The following is a 21,958-nucleotide window of genomic DNA, read 5'->3' as shown; positions in this document are numbered from 1 at the left end:
AAAATCCACACAAATTCTTGGATGATAGTGACATTTCTTCATAAGTTGATAGCAACTTTCATGCGATTTTTACCACACACGATCATATATAACACTTAAAATACTCATCCATGACCTTACCTTTTTCTTTTCTTTTATTCTTTTTGGGTTAGAATTGAATTATATTTCATGGCTTTTACAATATTTGCACGTCGACCCAGAAAAAGATTGAAAGCACAACATGCACACTAACAAAAGAAACAAAATGTTCAAGTCAGCAAAACTGCAATACCTTCTGGTATAACTATAAAATCTGCATATTTATAATTTAGTAATCAGCAAAAACTGGGCTGGGAGATTTAACACAAATTCTTTCGGAGTCATTTTCCATGGACGTCCACTAATCACTTGTTTTGGATATTGGAGTAGCATAAAGCAATGACAGAGAGAAGAGAGCATAAAGTGGCAGCACCACACCTCTCAAATTATGCCCAAGCTTCAACACACTCCACACCAATCACCAAAGCCTCTCATGTTTGCGGCGTTTTGTTAGATTCTGTTATCTTTTAAATTATCGTTTATTCTCAGTTCTCACCTTCCGCTGTAAACAAATATATCGAAAATCCGATTGTTTGATTTGTCGGTGACTGTGCCTTTCGATAAGGACTACCACTTGATTCTACATTTTCTTTTATTGTACTCTTTTTACTATTATTATCCCCTCCCTCTATATATACGACTCAACCTCGTATTTCCCAGGTGCAACTTGTCTAGCCACCATTCCTCTTAATTGCTTAGCTCTGAAACCATCCTTCATGCATAAATTTTTTCTACTTCAACTCTACGCGCGCTTCATAATTTCTCTATAATTTTCTTGTCCGATTCATTATCTTTGTTCCTCCTCTTCTCACTGCTTCAATGGCGCCGCCAAATGATACCGCCAACTCGAATTGCAAAGTCCTTAATTCCACCAAACAAGACAACTGCTTTAAACTCCATGATTGGGAGCTATCGGTCAGAAATGTTCCATTACTCACTCAGGTTCCAGGCAATGTTACTTTCAAGTCTTTCCCTTCAGTGTGCCGATCCTCAGATGCTCCCCTTAACCTCATCCACCGGGCCGAATCCTTTTATCATAAGGGTGGATTCCTGGGATTCAGTCTCGATGAACCCACGGATCGTGTGATGAATTCCTTGGGGAGATTCACAGACAGGGACTTCGTTAGCATTTTCAGGTTCAAGACTTGGTGGTCCACTCAGTGGGTTGGAAAATCGGGTTCCGACGTACAAATGGAAACACAATGGATCATGCTAGACGTCCCGGAAATAAAATCTTATGCCGTTGTGATTCCAATAATTGAAGGGAAATTCAGGTCGGCCTTTTTTCCTGGAACTGATGGCCATGTGATGATCTGTGCGGAGAGTGGTTCCACTACTGCGAAATCGTCGTCTTTCGATGCGATCGCCTATATTCACGTGTCTGACAACCCTTACAATTTAATGAAAGAGGCCTACACTGTCATTAGAGTTCACCTTAACACGTTCAAGCTTATTGAAGAGAAATCACCACCACCCCTTGTGAATAAATTTGGTTGGTGTACCTGGGATGCATTTTACTTGACAGTGGAGCCTGCTGGAGTTTGGTACGGAGTCAACGAATTCGCAGAGGGAGGGCTGACCCCGAGGTTCTTGATTATTGACGATGGCTGGCAAAGCATCAATGATGATACAGACGATGTGCATGAGGACGCTAAAAGTTTCGTGCTTTTGGGAACTCAAATGACTGCCAGGCTTCACAGGCTTGATGAATGTGAAAAATTTAGGAGGTATAAGGGTGGGTCACTCTTGGGGCCTAATGGTACTTCATTTGATCCTTTGAAACCGAAGAAGCTGATCGCTAAGGCTATTGAGATCGAAGTGGTTGAAAAATCCCAGAAGAAAGCCGCTCAATCAGGAGTAACTGATCTATCTCAATTTGAAGTTGAGATTGAGAAACTGAAGAAAGAATTGGACAAAATGATTATAGGGGGAGATGAAGGAGGCAAGGATTTGAGTAAAAACAGTTCAAGTTGCTCCTGCAAGTCTGAAAATATCGGAATGAAAGCATTTACTAGAGATTTGAGAACAAAATTCAAAGGATTGGATGATATATATGTTTGGCATGCACTGTGCGGCGCCTGGGGCGGGGTGAGGCCAGGGGCAACTCATCTGAACTCCAAGGTTGCGTCTTGTAAACTGTCTCCAGGGCTCGATGGAACCATGTCTGACCTCGCAGTGGTGAAAATTATCGAGGGCTCTCTTGGGCTTGTACATCCTAATCAAGCCTATGATTTCTATGATTCCATGCATTCTTACCTTTCAAAAGTTGGAATCACAGGAGTGAAAGTGGATGTCATACATGTAAGCAAATTCTAGTATTGCTAAAATTATCACTCGTACTTGTACGTACATGTATTTTTAGGCTTGTCAACTATTAAACTTACATACTTTTTTGAAATAGTGTCTAGAATATGTATCTGAAGAATACGGAGGAAGAGTTGAGATTGCCAAGGCTTATTACAAGGGACTGTCAAAATCACTCGCAAAGAACTTCAATGGGACTGGACTCATTTCCAGCATGCAGCATTGCAACGACTTCTTTTTCCTTGGGACCGAACAGATATCAATAGGAAGAGTTGGTAAAACAAAACAAAAGAATTTCTATTACCCGATAAAGAATTGCTCAGAGCCACTGATTTTCTGTGTGATATATTCTGTGTTTTGATAGGGGATGACTTTTGGTTTGAAGATCCTAATGGTGATCCTAATGGAGTGTTTTGGCTACAAGGAGTTCATATGATCCACTGTGCCTTCAACAGCATGTGGATGGGTCAATTTATACAACCAGACTGGGACATGTTTCAATCCGACCATGTTTGTGCAAAATTTCATGCTGGCTCAAGGGCTATTTGTGGCGGGCCTGTTTATGTTAGTGATTCTTTGGGTGGTCATAATTTCAAGCTGCTCAACAAACTCGTATTCCCCAACGGCACTATTCCTAAGTGCATCCATTTTGCTCTACCAACAAGAGACTGCCTCTTCAAAAACCCTCTTTTTGACAGCAAATCCGTTCTCAAAATATGGAATCTTAACAAGGTGATCAAGAACTTTAATTTACGTATTGCAACACTTCTCATTATTATTACAAGTGTTGAAATTTTAAAATATTCGATTGGTGTAATTTGACAGTATGGAGGGGTGATCGGTGCTTTCAACTGCCAAGGTGCTGGATGGCACCCCAAGGAACAGAGGATCAAAGGATACCCTCAATGTTACAAGCCAGTTTCTGGTTCAGTCCGCGTAACAGACATCGAATGGGATCAAAAGGCCGAAACTACTGAAATGGCGAAAGCCGATGAATATGCAGTCTATCTTTGCGAGGCAGAGAAACTATTCTTAGAAAGCCGAGATTCTGATGCAATTCCAATCACCCTTCATCCCTCGACTTTCGAGATATTCAGCTTCGTGCCGATCAAGAAACTTGGTCAAGGCGCTAAGTTCGCACCTATAGGACTGACCAACATGTTTAACAGCGGAGGGACCATTATAGGCCTGCTTTATGATGAAGTGATAGCTAAGATTGAAGTCAAGGGCGGTGGCGATTTCTTGGCCTACTCGAGTGTTTCTCCCAAGAAAGCGTTCGTGAACGGAATCGAGGTTGGATACGAGTGGTCAGAAAATGGCAAGCTGGGAGTGTACATTTCTTGGAATGAAGAATGTGGTGGCATTTCTAATGTATGTTTAGTATTCTGAATGTGATTATGATCAAATATATGATGATGCATGTACTAATAAAAGTGCTTGTCAGCAAATAAAAAGTAGCAGGATTCTAGTTTTTGTGTGCTGTTTATGATTCCGTTGTTATTATGAGTATGAATTTTGAGAATCTGAAAAAGTTTTTTTAATGATGTTTGTATGGGGCGTCTCTTTGTTCGAAAGTGATGTAAATCATCAAAAGACACCAATGGATTGATATGGTTGTAGAAAACTCGAAAAAAGATCACACTCCTTTTCATGAAACATAAACCTTGAGGTACTAACTAACTTTGATTTTATACTGAATTTTTTAAAATACCAACAGTATCTTTTTAAACTATAAAAGTAATCTATGATAGCTTTGATAGCTTGCTTGGACAAAGTCTCCTCAGGACCGTCGACACCTTTTTATTTTCTCATAACCTCGTCGATACAAATTATATGGGTTCTTGCATATTTCTCCTTTAAATTATTATTTTGAATCTTTAGTTTTATTTTCATTCCGCCTTTGATAATTTTTGTATGGCCTGCTAGTTTGTGTAAACCTTGATGTTGGTTTACGTATTTTACGGCAACGAGAGACTTATGTTGGATGCTGGTGACATGAGGTTCGTTAAAGAGATTGAGAAGGTTGGCACCAAGAAGCGTGAGCGGATGGTGCACGGAAAGGCGTCGAAGAAGATGAAAGCAAACAAGCCATCCTCACCATCATCAGAGCACCATCTCGGCTATGGTCATCACGGTTGTGTTTTTTGTTGTCATTATCTATCAAGTTACCATCTCTGCGACCAAGTTCGTTCTCTAGTGAAACTCATTTTGAGCATAGGTGTGTCTGTTTTGGCAATAAGAGACTGATGTTGGAGTGTAGTGCTAATTTGAGAGGACTTGGTTACAAGAAGACTTTAAATGTGATGCTCCTCCCTCTCCCAGGACCAGGAGCACCTCAGCCATCGCCAGAGCCGACGCCATGAGCATACTTTTCCTGTTCAAAATACTCTGGACATACTCAGACGAATACAACAGGAACTAGCTAACTACATCAAAACATGTAATTTAATCTCAACAAGCAAGCTATCAATACTAGGCATCGACATTCTCAAAAAGTTTCTTGTTACCGCAAAATCCTACACAGAAAGAACGTAGGATTCGAGCTCAAGCGATTGTGGAAGTACCGCGAGAAGCCTTGAGCACAAGCCTAGTTTTTTGGTCTATGACAGTTCGACTCTATGATCCCATGTTCAATGTGTATCTATCCACATTTAAACTATTACAATTTCCCCTCATTTTATGACAGTTATACATTGTCAACCTCATTATAGGACAACCTCATTTTCCATCATGTAATATGATGTAAATTGGGATTTTGGTTCTCTAAATAGTCGAAATAAGGTTTTAGTATACAATAATATTGAATTTTTATTCTTTTTTTGCTGGAGTACTGATTCGTTTTACATACTTTCAGATTGTATATACCAATGCTATACAATTTCTCTTCTTTTTTTAAAAAATTTAAAAAAAGTGAATTTTTTTAAAAAAATAAATTGAATTGCATCGAGAGGATCTTCTGCTACAAATCCCACTCTACTCTATGTCAATTCTTGGAGCGTTCAAATATTTTTCCAAACTTTAAGGAACTATAAAATATTCGTTCTCATTTTATTGATAATAAATTTTGTTAGAGGGTCAAAAGTATTGGAATAAAAAAATATATATATTTTACATAAAATAATAAAGAAATGTTGCTGGAAGATGGAATAAATGAAACCGTCGATTACAGAATTTTTTAAAAAAATATGTTGAATATGTTACATTATCTTTAATAAAAAAAATAAGTTTTTAATATATTTTAAATAATTTTTTTAATTTTTTAAAAAACTATTTTTACATTATCAAATAAAAATATAATTTAATATTAATTTAACATATAATCTTATTTGATCCTCCAACAAAAAATGAGAAATATGGAAACTAAATGTTTCCATTTGATAGTTTCTAAAAATTAGAATTCTCTGTAACGGCCGAAAAATAGTAATCAATTAAGTAAATTGACACGTGTCTTACGATAATTGGTGTAACAGATACTGGAGCGGCCTTTTGTGGGCCATCTTGCAATAAATTACAAAAACAAATAGCAGAAGCAGAGCAAAGGCCACCCGCTGCCACAATACCGCTCTACTCCTCTGATCTCCGTCTCTGGTTTCTTCCCCTTCAATGGATTCATTTGATTTTCGATTAATATTTGCATATTTGAGGTTCTGCTCGATTTAGTCGCCGGAGAATCCCCGCCGAGCGCTCCCCGTAACTTGAATCTTCGTTTTTTTCTGAATTTTTTCTCATGTGTTTGTATTTTACATTTTAACTTCTTTTTGTGTCTTCGTTTTTTACTTTGCTTTTATTTTTTATTTTTATATTATTTTCCCTTCCATTTTCAGTCGATTTCTTGATCGGCATTATTGTTTTCCCTGGGTTGTTGAGCTTTTTGTGTGTATCTTCGTGCGTTGTTGTTTTGCTTTTTAGTTTACTTAATATACGTACGTTCTTTTAACGCATTCTTATGAACGTGTGTTATATCTTACAATTTTGAACCTCTGAAAATTGTGCGTTGCTCACTTCATCAAACATAAAAGGATGGCTCAGTTTCTTGGGATTTCTTTATGTCCTACTAATTTCCTTTTCCGTTGTTCTAAAAGAGGTGTTTTGAAGCATACAATTTGTGGGAGTTTAGTTTTTTGGAAGAATAACAACGTGGTTTACTCCTGTATGGCTGTAGATGTGATTTTTAATTAATCCCAATATGAATTTAGCTCGCAGGTACGATATTGTTCTATGGCCTGGAAAGATGGCTTTGGAACAAAATGTATTTTTTACATTGCTTTTTAAAATGCAATTTTTATCATGATAAGCCACGTGGCATTCTTCAGGAGTTTTCTTTGGACCCTTGTAACATTACTAGGTAAGGGTGAGATTGACCGAATTTAATGGTGACGCAGTCGTCCAATCCGGATCTGACTCTGGTTTCAGGTGTAGTATAGATGGTTAAAGTTTCATTGCTCCACACCGCATGATTCCATGTCTGTCACGTATCATTTTGTTGTTTATTTGGTGGCTGATGGTGTTCTTTTTTTAAATGGCACTAAGATCCCACAAACTGGGGTGGCTTTGCTGCAGCAGCTTTGCTTTTCCCTTTACATACCCATGTTATATCCAGGATTATAAGTGCCTACGCAGGCAAAAAAACAAAACAAAACTGGTTGGAAAAAGGGTGCTCCTTTTTGTGCGGTTACATGGAAATGCTTTCAAATTCCCCCACCCATACAAAAATTTATCAACGTTTCAAAATTTAAACAATTAAAATACTTGTAGCACTGACCCCTAATGAATTTGTTTGATGCAGCGGCTGTCCGGCCAGTTTTGGCTAGTGACAAAGAGATAATGATTGCTAGTGGTATGGATGGAAAAACTTGGTCTTAAAAATTAAACAAAGTGGAACTGGCATATACTGGTGGTTTAGATACCTCTGTAATTGTACTGTGGCTTAGGTATGTTAATTGGTTTGTCTTTTGAAATTTGATAAATTCTATTGTTGATTAATATGAGATGGCTAGTCAATAATTAAGCTTACACTTAACTTCAGGAAGTCAAAACATTCCGTTTTTATTCTGAGGGTAGGGTCCAACTTTTTATGAGACTTTTGGTTTTGTTGAACAATTGTAATTATTATTCTCAGTAGTTAACTGTAGGATGGTTAACTGTGTAGATATACTTCAATTCAGAAGATTTCTCAAGTTTGTAAACATTTGAAATCGAGAACGACTAGATGAGAGAAAGATTACAACACTTGTTTCTTAATTTGCTGCTTCGGCAATGCAGGGTAAATTTATGTCTGCGAAGTTGTTTGCTTCACAGCTGATCTTGGCCAAGTACGTGAACTCAACTCAGCATAATGTTCTTCAGTTCATAAAAAAAATTGAATATTTTGTGTTAAATTACAGTTGAAAAACAACAAGGGTCATGACTGAAGTTAATTATTTACTTGACGTTGAACATAAATGTGAAGGATGGTAAGGTAGGCATAGCTTGCTATGTTACTCTTGTTTACTGTCTTATGCATGATCCAAATCCATAAATTTAGGGCATACATGAATTAGAAGGTCTGGAACAAAAGGCCAATTGGCCAAGACTAGCGGAGCATGTCAACTAGTAGTGAAGAATTTGAAATAGGAATTTGTGAGAGATTTCGTATTTCCTTGCTTGCGAGCTGGTGCTATCTATGAGAGAAAAAGCTTGCTGGGGACTTCAATGGCACGACCTGATATTGCTAAGGTACCTTATAAAATTAAATGCAAGGAAAAACGGGCTTTCACTGTCTTTTTTTGAAAAAATAACTTTACGTTTTCGTTTCTTTTATTCCATCTCTTTTTGTTATTGGATAAAGTTATATCCTTGAGTTCAAACATCCTCATTTCCTTTTGCATGGTTATTAAATGGACGAAATGTGATGAACGCTTAATATTTTAACATTTGTTTGCTAATGCCTCTTCTCAGGTACACTATTTTCATGAAAAAAGATTTATCTTTGGGCTTCGTTATTATTGTGTTGTATTATTTCTACTTTGTATTAATACATTGAAAATGCAGGCCATGGTTGACGTGGCCAAAGAAGTTGGAGCTGATGCTGTTTCTCATGTATGTACTGGAAAAGGAAATGACCCGACATACTTAAGAATTTCTGTAGACAGTTTGATTCCTATTGAAGTTTCTCCCTTCACAAATAAAGGGAAGAGAAGATGCAATCGAAAATGTTGAAAGGCATAATGTCCCTGTTCCAGTTACAAAGAAATCCATCTACAATAGAGATAGGAATCTGTGGCACCTCAGTCATGAGGTAGGTGGTGATTACATGTGCTTTAGAACCCTTTTATATTATGATTTTCTGTGAGGAAAGTTTGTAAATTTGCTATATTCATACCCTTATTGTTTGATGTGAAGTAAATTATTTGGGGCCAAGAGTGGATATTTTGATCATTGACTTATTTTTGGGTAACAAGAAAAATGCCAGTGTACTCAAGTCATGGCATTCAATAGTATGGATTTTATTGTGGCACCAGAATAACAATTCACTGTGACTAATGATTCTAAGCCAACATATTATCGTGTTACGAACTTCTGGAATATTTAAGATAGGAAGGGCTGTCATATTTGCATAATCAGTTATCTGTTTGTCATTAAAATCAACAGCATGTGTTTGGGATGTGGATCTTTATTTAAAATTTTAATGACTGGGATCATGTACTGTGAAAATGCCCTTTACATTTGGCCCTTATTTTCCAAATATTGACATTTGTTTTGATATATAAACGTTCAAGGGGGATATCTTGGAAGATCCAACAAATGAGCCTATGGAACATGTACATGTTGACCCAAAAGAGGCACCGGATCAACCTGAGTTAATTGCTATAAATTCTTTTATTCTCATTTTAGAATTATATATCCCGTGCAATTAAATTGTTTTTTGCATTATTTTGTGCACATGTATTAATAATTTTTGGTTACTTATCCTTATAGTCTCATACTTGCAGGTATCTGAATATTCATATAGTTGAGGGTCTCCCTGTTTCAAAAAATGGACTTGGACTCTCTCTTGCATCTCTTCTCTCAGAGCTGAATGACATTGGTTGGAAGCTTGGGATTGGTCGCACAGATATGGTTGAAAATTGTCTAGTGATAATGAACAGTTGTCGGGTATGACTCCTGGTGGGACAATCCTCGTCACAGTTGTGAGAGAACTCGAGTCTCTGACACTTGATCGTGAAACCATGCAGATGAAAGAGGATTTTCTCGCCTTGAAGCACGCCAAGTTAGTATATACCATAGGTGGTCTGATCCACTTCGCGAGTCAATGGATGCTTTCATGAAGGAAATCACAAAAACTAGTATTGGATCAGTGACTCTTAAACTTTATAAAGGATCTGTATGTGTAACAGGCAGGGAAAATCCCAACAGTCTCTACAGAACATACATCTTCTCGTTCGAGAGTGGGGAAATCTACAATCAAGCCAATGCTGCTAGCTTCATATGGATTGCCAACGAGTGTCCGCACTATGTTTGACAAAAACCTCTGATATATTGACTGGGCCATTCTGATTTTCCCAATTTCAAGGTTGTAAGTGCACCTTGACTTCCTCCTGGTTTTGCCTTGTCCAGATTCTGGACTATGGGTGCCGGATACTTGTTTGATGATTTGCCTATCAAAGTCACTCTGCTATTGTCTATATCTGGATGACTATTTTTTGTGCTTCAATTTTGGGTTCTATGATTGGTTTTGGCTGCTAGCTAGGCAAACCAGGTTTCTCTACCATCCTTTTTTAGATGTCACTCGTTTATTGTCTTTCGAATGTTGTCCGTTGGGATAGAGGTTTTTTTATTGAATAGATAACAAGTTATAATCTTTCTAAGGGAGATTGAATTAATTTTTCAAGGCTGCTTCTATTTCTCATTTTTTTCTATAGGATATTGGAATTCTGTAATTGTACATGAAAAAGCTTTCAAATTCCCCCACCCATACAAAATTTTATTAACATTTCAAAATTTGAACACTTAAAATACTCGTATCACCGACCCCTAATAAATTTGTTTGATGCAGCAGCTGTCCGAGCAGTTTTGGCTAGTGACAAAGAGACAATGATGGCTAGTGATATGGATGGAAAAACCTTGCCTAAAAAGTTAAACAAAGTGGTCCTGGCATATAGTGGTGGTTTAGGTATGTTATTCTCAGTAGTTAACTGTAGGCTGGTTAACTGTGTACACATACCTCAATTCAGAAGATTTCTCAAGTTTGTAAACATTTGAAATCGAGAATGACTAGATGAGAGAAAGATTAGAAAACGTGTTTCTTAATTTGCTGCTTCGGCAATGCAGGGAAAATTATGGCTGCAAAGTTGTTTGCTTCATCGCTGACGTTGGTCAAGCACGTGAACTCAAGTCAGCATAATGTTATCAATTCATAAAAAAATTGAATATTTTGCACTAAATTACAGTTGAAAAAGCAACAAGGGTCCTCACTGAAGTTAATTATTTACTCGACACTGAACATAAATGTGAAGGATGGCAAGGTAGGCATAGCTTGCTATGTTACTCTTGTTTACTGTCTTATGCATGATCCAAATCCATAAATTTAGGGCATACAAGAATTAGAAGGTCTGGAACAAAATGCCAAGGCTAATGGAGCGTGTCAACTAGTGGTGAAGGATTTGAAAGAGGAACGAGTTGGTGCCATCTATGAGAGAAAATACTTGCTAGGGACTTCAATGGCTTGACCTGTTACTGCTAAGGTACCTTATAAAAACTAAATATGTAAGGAAAAACGTGCTTTCACTGTCTTTTTAGATAAAAACAACTTTATCGTTTTTCGTTTCTTTTATTTAGAAAGTGTCCTTCTCTTTTTGTTATTGGATAAAGTTATATCCTTCTGTTCAAACTTCCTCATTTCCTTTTGCATGGTTATTAACTGGATGAAATGTGATCAACGGTCAATATTTTAACATTTGTTTTGCTAATGCCTCTTCTCAGGTACACAATTTTCATGAAAAATGAATTATCTTTGGCCTTTTTTGGTATTGTGTTGTTTTATTTTCTACTTGTATTTGTTAATGCATTGAAAATGCAGGCCATGGTTGATGTGGCCAAAGAAGTTGGAGCTGATGCTGTTTCTCATGGATGTACTGGAAAAGGAAATGACCCGACATACTTTAGAATTCATGTAGACAATTTGATTCCTATTTTAGTTTCTCCCTTCACAAATAAAGGGAAGAGAAGATGCAATCGAATATGTTGTAAGACATAATGTCCCTGTTCTAGTGATAAAGAAATCCATCTACAGCAGAGATAGGAATCTGTGGCACCTCAGTCATGACATAGGTGGTGATTTCGTTTGCTTTAGAATCCTTTTATATTATGACTTTCTGTGAGGAAAGTTCTTAGATTTGCTATATTCATACCCTTTGGATTTTATTGTGGCACCAGAATAACAATTCACTATGACTAATGAGAGGACTGCTCATTCTAAGCCAACATGTTATCGTGTTATGAACTTCTGGAATATTTAAGATAGGAAGGATTGTCATATTTGCATAATCAGTTATTTGGTTGCCATTAAAATCAACAGAATGTGTTTTGGATGTGGATCTTTATTTAAAATTTTTAATGACTGGGATCATGCACTGTGAAAATGCCTTTCACATTTGGCTCCTCTTGTCCAAATATTGACATTCATTTTGATATATAGACATTCAAGGGGGATATCTTGGAAGATCCAGCAAATGGAGCCTATGGAGGACATCTACATGATCACTGTTGACCCAAAAGAGGCACCGGATCAACCTGAGTTAGTTGCTATAACTTTTTATTTTCATTTTAGAATTATTATCCCGTGCTTTTAATATTTTTTTGCATTATTTTGTGCATATGCATTAATAATTATTGGTTACTTATCCTTATAGTCTCATACTTGCAGATATCCGAATATTGGTATAGTTGAGGGTCTCCCTGTTTCAATAAATGGACTGGACGCACTCCTGCATCTCTTCTCTCAGAGCTTTGGTCGGAAGCTTGGGATTGGTCGCATAGATATAGTTGAAAATCGTCTGGTGGTAATGAAGAGTTGTGGGGTGTATGAAACTCCTGGTGGGACAATCCTCTTCACAGTTGTGAGAGAACTTGAGTCTCTAACACTTGATCGTGAAACCATGCAGACGAAGGAGTATTTTCTCGCCTTGAAGCACGGCAAGTTAGTATATGCCATAGGCGGTTTGATTCACTTAGCGAGTCAATTGATGCTTTCAGGAAGGAAATCACAAAAACTAGTATTGGATCAGTGACTTTTAAACTTTATAAAGAGACAATGATTGCTACTGCTATGGATGGAAAAACCTTGCCTAATAAGTTAAAAAAAATGGCCCTGGCATATAGTGGTGGTTTAGGTATGTTATTCTCAGTAGTTAACTGTAGGCTGGTTACTGTGTACATATACCTCAATTCAAAAGATTTCTCGAGCTTGTAAGCATTTGAAATTGAGAATGACTAGATGAGAGAAAGATACAACACATGTTTCTTAATTTGCTGCTTCGGCAATGCAGGGAAAATTATAATTTGTTTGCTTCATCACTGATGTTGGCCAAGTACATGAACTCAAGTCAGCATAATGTTATCAATTCATAAAAATACTTGCTGGGGACTTCAATGGCACGACCTGTTACTGCTAAGGTACCTTATAAAAATTAAATGTAAGGAAAAACATCACTGTCTTTTTTAGATAAAATAACTTTATCGTTTTTTGTTTCTTTCATTTAGAAAGTGTCCATCTCTTTTTGTTATTGGATAAAGTTATATCTTGAGTTCAAGCTTCCTCATTTCCTTTTGCACGGTTATTAACTGGACGAAATGTGATAAACGCTTAATATTTTAACATTTGTTTGCTAATGCCTCTTCTCAGGTACACTATTTTCATGAAAAAAGGTTTATCTTTGGGCTTTGTTAGCATTGTGTTGTTTTATTTTCTACTTGTATGTATTAATGCATTGAAAATGCAGGCCATAGTTGATGTGGCCAATGAAGTAGGAGCTGATGCTGTTTCTCGTGGATTTACTGGAGAAGGAAATGACCAGGCATGCTTTAGGATTTCTTTGGACAGTTTGATTCCTATTGAAGTTTCTCCCTTCACGTCTTGTTTGCTCTTCTGTGTTATCTTTGCTCTGAATCCCGAACTAAGTGTTATTGCTCCTCGGAGGGAATGGGAAATAAAGGGAACAGAAGATGCAATCGAATATGCTGTAAGGCATAATGTCGCTGTTCCAGTGACAAAGGAATCCATCTACAGCAGAGATAGGAATCTGTGGCACCTCAGTCATGAGGTAGGTGGTGATTCCATGTGCTTTAGAACCCATTTATATTATGATTTTGTGCGAGGAAAGTTCGTAGATTTGCTATGTTCATACCCTTGGATTTTATTGTAGCACCAGGATAACAATTCACTGTGACTTAAGTTAGGAAGGGTTGTCCTATATGCATAATCAGTTATCTGGTTCTCGTTAAAATCGACAGCATGTGTTTGGGATGTGGATCTTTATTTAAAATTATTAATTATTAATGATTGGGATCATGTAGTGTGGAAATGCCCTTCACATTTGGCCCTTATTGCCCAAATATGGGCATTCATTTTGATATATAAACGTTCAATTGGGATATCTTGGAAGATCCAGCAAACGGAGCCTATGGAGGACATGTACATGATGACTGTTGACCATAAAGGGGCACCGGATCAACCTGAGTTAGTTGCTATAACTTCTTTTATTTTCATTTTAGAATTATTTATCCCGTGCATTTAATATTTTTTGCATTATTTTGTGCATATGTATTAATAATTATTGGTTACTTATCCTTATAGTCTCCCACTTGCAGGTATCCGAATTTCATCTCTTCTCTTCGCATTCTCATTCAACAGTGTTATTCTCTCCTTGAATATTTCGAGGTTCTTTTTTCTCTTTTATTTTTTGCATTATCATGTCTTACTGCTTTGTTTGGGCATGTGTTTTCTCCGTTGCTTGATTTGTTGTTTTATTCTCTTTGTTGCACTGTCGTTTCCGACGTATAATAATGTCCCTGTTCTACAGAAGAGATAGAATTCTGCGGCACCTGTCATGAGGTAGGTGGTGATTTCATGTGCTTTAGAAGTTAGAACCCTTTTATATTATAACTTTATGTGAGGAAAGTTCGTAGATTTGCTATATTCATAGCCTTCGGATTTTATTGTGGCACCAGAATAACAATTCACTATGACTAATGAGGACTGCCCATCTAAGCCAACATATTACCGTGTTATGAACTTCTGGAATATTGAGATTAGGAAGGTTTGTCCTATTTGCATAATCAGTTATTTGGTTGTCATTGAAATCAATAGCATGTGTTTGGGATGTGGATCTATATTTAAAATTATTAATGACTGGGATCATTTACTGTGAAAATGCCATTAAATATTGACATAAATGTTCAAGGGGAAGATCCAGCAAATGAGCCTATGGAGAACATGTACATGTTGACCCGAAAGAGCTATAACTTCTTTTATTCTCATTTTAGAATTGTTTTAATAATTTTTCTACAATTTTTTCGCATACTTTAAATATTGGTTTGCGAATAAATAGATATCAAGAAAAATTAACATCATTAAGAGCGATGACGCAAAATCTATGCTAGATCTTGCAAGTTATCAAGCAAAATTATAAGTGTGGAATTAAATTCAAAAGTAAGTTTGAACATATTCAAGTTTGTTTCAAATTTGATAATTTCAAACTCAAGTTGGTTGATATTCTATTCGAGCGCCAGGGGGGCAAACAACTGTCTGAATGGTAACAAGATATATTTTTTACTGAGGGAATTGTTCTGGATTCCCACTGACAGCATCGTATATATTGAACACATTAAGAGAGAATAATGCAGCAAGCATCCAAGAAGACTGGATATACCGTGCTGGGCAGCGAAATGCAATACTATGCAGATGCAAATCCTTACCTACTACTTAGCTCTGTTCAGCACTCGATAGAGCCCATCAATTTCCTCCTGCGTGCCATCAATGGTTGAATAATGAAGTCATTAACTCATAAGTCATAACACAGCAAGTTAAAATAGCATCATGTTATTTACCTTGTAATTCTTAAGCATTCTGTCTCGTCTCTTCTTCAATGTTGCTGTCACCAATTCTTTTTCAGACAATTCAAATAGCTCAGGTTCAACGATTATATCTTTGATGTACTCGAAACCTCTCAGCTGTCCAAGCAAATTTGAAACAATCCCATTAAATGATATTATGTCAGTGCTCTGCCTTAGTTTGCTTTTAAAGAATGTGAAGAAAGTGACCTTATTTCTGTCGGCTGTAGATTTGAGCTCAAGGATGATGTGATCTTTGAGCTGGTTTAAAGAGCATAGCTTCAGAAAGGTGGATTCTTTATGGCCATTCTGCTTTCCCCATTTCATGGTGTTGTCTTCGTTTGGAACAACTACTGCGACTAGCTTTGACTTGAAGCTATCCCCGTACACCCATATCTAAAATACACCGTTGGAACTGAAGATTATAATCTAGTTATTTGAAGGAAAAAAAGGAAAAAAAAAGAAGAAAAAGATAGATTAAGTTGAATGATGCTTGCTTGCTTGCTTACATCTTCCACAATCGGGGTGATACCATAAACTTTTTCAAGATATTCAACTGCAACATACTCTCCCTGAGAGAGCTTGATTAGGTTCTTCTTCCTGTCGATAATTCTAATGATTCCATTGGGTAACATCTCTCCAATGTCACCTGAGGACAGATTCATGCAACAATTTAGTCAAGAAGCAATGACCTAATGGATATAGGAAATGATGACTCGAAAACGAACCCGTATGGAACCATCCGTCTTGGACTACTTCCTGAGTCAACTCTGGGTTCTTGTAGTATCCTGCAAACGCTGATTTCCCTTTGATGCATATTTCACCACGAGAAGGATTCGCAAGTGGATCATAGCCCATCTCTGGAACTTCCTCCAGACGGATTTCGGTATACATGAAAGAAGAGCCAACTGTTCCAATCATGCACATCTCATCTGGAAAACCCAGCGTTGCCAATCCACAACTCTCGGTCAACCCTGCCCACCGAAATTAACAGACCACGTACAACTTTGAGATTCTATATACTCTATTTTTGTTCTTAGTTTGACTAAGATTAATATATTTATTTACCATATCCTTGTACCACAAAAGCACAGGATGTGACCCGTAGGAATTCTTCTATCTCGGTGCTCAATGGCGCACCCCCGGACACTATGAGACGGATCCTTCCACCTAACCTGTTTTTGACCTACAAATGAGAAACAAAACAAGTCACTTTTTCTCTCTTTACTTCTCGGACTCTGCATGAGTGTAAAATCTGAGAAACTCTAGATCGGATCCAATGCAATCAGACGCACCAATGATAGTGGAAAATGGGATAAGAGATATGATCAAGATAGACATTGAAGCTTAACATAAAACTGGAGAAGTAAGAAGACCTTTCCAAAAGCAAGTAGATCAGCCAGTGGTGATGCATCTTTTTGTTTGTACCCACGATTCATCCAAAAAAGTTTGCTGTATCATAGGAAAAGATTCATTTTTAGCATCAGTTTTTGCTTCAATACGAGTAGTAATCATATATTATCAAAGAAACAATTTCGAAGACAAAAGGCTAACGAATGGACAGGTTTTTACTATTTGTAAAGCCAGCTGAAAATCTTCCTCCTCCTAGGGTTGAGTTCTTCAACAGCTTTGAGGACCCCTGAAGCAAGATTAACCAAATGAGAGTGTAAACAATGACAGCGAATTGGCGCTAGCAAATATGATAAAAAAAAAAACATCAAAATTTTCATGCCTTCATGCACTCTTTCAAAAACTCGAGGTACTCCTGCCAAAAATGTTGGTTTCAACTCCACCAAATCATCCCTTATTTCGTTGATTTCCTTGAGTACACTCAATGGAAATAAGATTATCAAATATGATATATAAATGAACACCATATCCTCATCTGAGTGACCTCTAAAGTTCAGAAAAGACACAAAAAAACAAACATTCTAGCAGCTTACCCCATGATAGTATCCGACAGAAGCACCCTTGTAGAAAAAGAATTCTTCGATCATGCGATCGAGAATGTGAGCAAGGGGTAGGAAAGATATGTACACATCGTCCACTGTCATCTATTGAGGCTCCCAAATCATAAACATGTGAAAAAATAGAAATACTAAACAAGGACCAACCAGAAAAAAATATGATAGGCCCGAGGCCGCAAATGGATGGAAATGCGTGGTTACCTTGTCTTCGAATTGCTCCATGAATTTTTCGACCCCGCTAATGCATGTTATAATGTTTTCATGGGTCAAAATTACACCTTTTGGATCGCCACTGGTTCCGCTTGTATACATAATCGTGCATGTATCAGATGGCTTTGGTGAAAAAATTTCCGACGGCTTTTCTCTTCCCTGATCATATGAAATGCACATAATTCAAAAACATGAAAGAACGGGTAAAAAAGGGTGAACTCTGTGCAATTCAAAAACGTAAAAGGACCACTGGACTGGTTTAACATACCACAGCAAGAAATTCGGTCCAAGAGTAAGGTTTGATGCCAATAGCAGCTGCTTCGTTCCGCTGTTCCTCTGTCAATGAAGAGAAGCACACAATAACTGCAACCAAAAGAATTTTTTACATCAAAGATCTTTTCGGAAACTACTGACTGATTAATTCATATTGATTCATGCTTACATTTTATCCTTTGTGCACTGGTGCATTCAGGGCTCATTAGCTGCAATATTAGGGAATTGTTTAATTCATGAAAACAATCAAGTGGATTGATTAATCCTAAGGTTCAACCAAATCCATAAACCAATATAAAGTTTTGCTAGGCTCACTTGTTTCACTTTCTTATCTTGAACGAAAACGATATCAAGCTCAGCATGATCTATTATGTAGTTCACAGCTCCAGCCCCTGCACAATGGAAATTGACATTATTGAAGCCTCAAACGTCATAAACTCGCCCGCATATGTTAACAAGAACCAAACCATACTCCCGAATACTGTTCTTTTTCTAGCTATGAAAATCCCCACACATCAGATTACAATCGAGAAACAATTTGCAGCCAACTATCCTAGATATAGAACAGTGTCAATAATAGACTAAGGCTGACGAATATCGTACCAAGGGTGTCGTAGAGAGGAACACAAATTAAACTGTGAGCATTGCAGGCCTGAACAAGAGAACACAACCCAAGTTTAAGAACACGAATTAAAGGGGAACAAGATTGAGATAAACAGGTCTAATGAACTGACCTCCATTGCCACAATCCACTGAGGACAATTTGCGCCATAAATTCCAACTCGAGCTCCCTGTGACAGAGTAAATTGTTAAAGTTTAAGCCTTTTGATCGAGACGTCTTCTATGAGTTCGAGTTCTTGCGACAACTGGTTTCGACATCGTATAGAGCATGATTGTCAAAGGTTCAAAACTCCTACAGATTAAAAGCGCATCTATCAAGCTGGTTTTTGTTGTCTGATGATTAACGTATCACATTTCATTATCATTATCGGATACTATCTGGACATATATTTCTCGACCTCCGACTTACGCATATATGTTGGGTGTGGGCATATTCTAGCATAAATCTCTCCTGAACTCGAGATTTTGGGACAATCCAAATTCGATGAAAATCGGTAGCGAATTCCACTAAAGCTTGTCGGATGGATGGCTAATGATATTTTGATGAATAGCAATACAAAAATCCAAAATGCTTGCTTGCATGCAAGAGTAAAAGGAATGCAGTCTCTTACAGGTTCAATGCCATGCGCTCGCAATGCCGAACCAACAAGCAGAGTTTCCTGGTACGCTTCCTTGTATGTCTTCCACTTGTAAGGGCCCCACTGAAGAATATGAAATCCCATAAAATATAATCAGAAAGCACTCTCCTTTCAAGACCAGATTTACTCACAACTCTGACATGCAAAAGCAAGAACATGATCCATCACACATAGGATAACAGCAGTAAAAAGCGTGGCACCTTCCCGTCGACCAACTCACGCCATCCCAGCATTCTATTGTCAGAGTACTTTTCAAAGGAAGTTCTGCGCATAAAAAAACATTGACTCGTCAGTCGACATACTCGCAAGACTTCGCTTTAAACAAATAACACATAATAGGCGCATTTTTCGTAGCAGGTGACCTGAAAATTTGCCAAGCGGTGGATAACTCAGGATGAATCGACGGAAACGCATGCTCCGCGAGTAGATTACGATACACGGGACCAACCGATGGCTTTCCATCTCGGCCTTCCCTTCCTTCTTCCACCTTGACACCGAACTTCTCCATTCCTCCGCTGAAATCAGCAGAATCCTAAGAAAGAACAAGAAACGCTAAAAAGGGTCTACTAATCTATCAAAACAAGACTCAAAAGTCATGCTGCCATAAAGTATTATTCAATGTAGGAAAGCAAAAGTCACGATTGACCACCACTACAGTCTACAGATGTGGATATATGTATATAGGACCAGTTCTCTCTGAATTTCTTTTAGCATAAAGAATTATACATCGACTTACTGAATTGCAAAAGAAAATGGCCAATGAATTCAGTCTACGATCGAGAAAAATGCAATGGATGTCGGCTTAGATACTATTATGCAAGTGTAGCAGATGAGGAGTACTTAGATAAAGAAGATGAAGATGACTACGACGGAAGAATGGGAATTGGCAATGTATCCTTTAATAGACGGTTGAATGTGCAAGGTATTATAATACGTGCCAATTGGGAAATGGAAAAAGATACCACCTAAATTTTATAATCATGTAATTTAACATAAAATATATTTTATATAAAAATCATTTCAAACTTATGTATTCTTTATTGTATATTATGTGAAAAAATAAACCCCGGTCCAGCATAAACAATATCGTTATGTGTTGATGGCACGGGCGGAGCCATGTGTTGCTCTGCTCATGCGACTTGTTTTTTCACGATATTTTTTATGTATAAAATTTTGTCTTATTTTTCGGCAGTCTGAGGTTCTATTCGTCAATATTAGTTCAACCATAGTTTAGAAAATTCTAGCTCGAATAGAAATGAAAACCTGACTCTACCACTGTTCATGAGACTTCAGATACATACATATGTCTCTATAGATATTTCATCAGTCCAAATATATAAATTTGTTTCACACATATTGAAAAATCGTTGGAAAAGTAAAGTTTATAAACAAAAATCCTGTTGTGCATTTAGTTAAATGCATTCAAAAATTTTTTTTACTTTTTTCAAGACTTAGCTAAAAACAAGAAAAATAATATTAAATATAGAAACTAGATGATATATTTGGGATAACCGAAAAAAGAAAAAGAAACATAATTAATTGAGACGGAGTATGTGTGTACGTGTGTGCGTCTATGTATATATTTATGATATAATGTTCATCTACCGTACTCAGTTTTGTGCTCATCAACGAGATGGCACTCATATATTGAATGTAATGAAACATATCTAAATTATATATCCAATATATGTGTGCTACTTCATCAGTGCATCTCATAAATAGAAAACATTTCAAATATATATATATATATATATATAATTGGTTTTATATATAATTGGTTTTTGGTAACTATTAATGTGGGTGGTTGAAATACGAGTGTTATTACTACTAGGAACGGCATCACAGAAGAAGTTGGTACGTTGTGTAGCTACAACCAACATTAACTCAAATATTTTAATAATTATTTATTATGTATTTATTCAATTTTATTAAATCTCATTATTCCAATTAAACGAACCTTATTATTATTATTATTATTATTGATTCAGTGTAGTCGACCACTGAACAAATTAAGAAGAGATTTCTGGAAACTAAACATTGATTAATTTAATGTTCTAGTTATAAATACTTAACAAAATTATTGTTGATATATGAATATTTTCTACAATTATTGTACATTGAAAAATTATTGAGCAAGTTATAAGTACTTATAATTATTATTAATTAACCAAAAAAATGTAAATGAGTTCCTATATGTTTTGTCTCCTTTTTCATTGAATTTGGAAATGTATTAATTTAAATAATTCTAAGTTGTCAAATTTTTAACTGTCTTGTGTTAATTCAAATATTATATTTTACGCATGTTCATTCAATGCCTTCACATGTACAAAAGGAAATTCATTTATTACTCTATACTAAATAAGAACCTAGAAAAACTAGTTTTGATGTATCAATTGTAAATGTTTTCAAGTTCACCTCTTCCCATTTTTTAAAAATTAATTACGAGATACTTTTTCTAATCAGTTCATTCCAGGTAAAGCTCCCTTGAAGTATCAACTAATGTACGAGAAACGCTATTAGACAACTTCTTTTGCTTCATTGCGATTTTGATCCACGATGTTGTCAAATTTTAGTCTTAAAATTCTACGTCCTATTTATTTTAGTCATTTTACACAGTGCTGATGTGATTCTGCAAATGAGAGAGTCAAGCTATCACCAAGTCAGATAAAAAAATATTTAATAATTTAGCAAATCATTTAATATATTTTTAAAATAACTTTTATTATGAAAGAAGGGTAGATTTCATTTATTCTCTCCGACTAATAGATGTATTATTTT

At 36.5% G+C, this 21,958-nt stretch overlaps 2 protein-coding genes, 1 long non-coding RNA gene and 1 pseudogene across 4 annotated transcripts; 2 read left to right on the top strand and 2 right to left on the bottom strand.

Moving 5' to 3' along the window:
• Positions 1–720: 720 nt before the first annotated feature.
• On the top strand, positions 721–3,898 carry LOC140988727 (stachyose synthase-like). The gene is made up of 4 exons (XM_073457784.1): positions 721–2,379; positions 2,480–2,657; positions 2,747–3,114; positions 3,208–3,898. The coding sequence occupies exons 1-4, from the start codon at positions 898–900 to the stop codon at positions 3,769–3,771; spliced, it is 2,592 nt and encodes an 863-aa protein (XP_073313885.1). The 5' UTR covers positions 721–897; the 3' UTR covers positions 3,772–3,898.
• A 2,666-nt stretch (positions 3,899–6,564) lies between these two features.
• LOC140988721 (uncharacterized) lies at positions 6,565–10,858 on the bottom strand. The gene is made up of 2 exons (XR_012177351.1): positions 10,733–10,858; positions 6,565–7,685 (listed from the first exon to the last, which is right to left on the bottom strand). It is a non-coding gene; the product is annotated as an uncharacterized lncRNA (long non-coding RNA).
• LOC140988713 (argininosuccinate synthase, chloroplastic-like) lies at positions 7,150–11,570 on the top strand (annotated as a pseudogene).
• Positions 11,571–15,031: 3,461 nt separating this feature from the next.
• LOC140988700 (long chain acyl-CoA synthetase 1-like) lies at positions 15,032–20,090 on the bottom strand. Of its 2 annotated transcripts, none has more exons than XM_073457750.1 (20): positions 19,917–20,090; positions 19,543–19,712; positions 19,381–19,444; positions 19,154–19,243; positions 18,656–18,712; positions 18,525–18,573; positions 18,237–18,313; positions 18,091–18,130; positions 17,917–18,011; positions 17,640–17,807; positions 17,415–17,525; positions 17,204–17,291; positions 17,044–17,110; positions 16,848–16,923; positions 16,540–16,657; positions 16,200–16,445; positions 15,981–16,120; positions 15,682–15,867; positions 15,469–15,591; positions 15,032–15,384 (listed from the first exon to the last, which is right to left on the bottom strand). In XM_073457750.1, exons 2-20 carry the CDS (start codon positions 19,686–19,688, stop codon positions 15,340–15,342), a joined length of 1,986 nt encoding a protein of 661 aa, XP_073313851.1. In that variant the 5' UTR covers positions 19,689–19,712; positions 19,917–20,090; the 3' UTR covers positions 15,032–15,339. The 2 variants fall into 2 exon arrangements, with proteins under 2 accessions (XP_073313851.1, XP_073313859.1); XM_073457758.1 differs by having other exon boundaries at positions 20,021–20,039.
• Positions 20,091–21,958: the final 1,868 nt, after the last annotated feature.

Source organism: Primulina huaijiensis, chromosome 1, assembly GCF_012295235.1.
Source record: "Primulina huaijiensis isolate GDHJ02 chromosome 1, ASM1229523v2, whole genome shotgun sequence".
Taxonomy (NCBI): domain Eukaryota; kingdom Viridiplantae; phylum Streptophyta; class Magnoliopsida; order Lamiales; family Gesneriaceae; genus Primulina; species Primulina huaijiensis.
The sequence above is the reverse complement of the archived record's forward strand: the minus strand, read 5'-3'. Positions and strand labels throughout refer to the sequence as shown.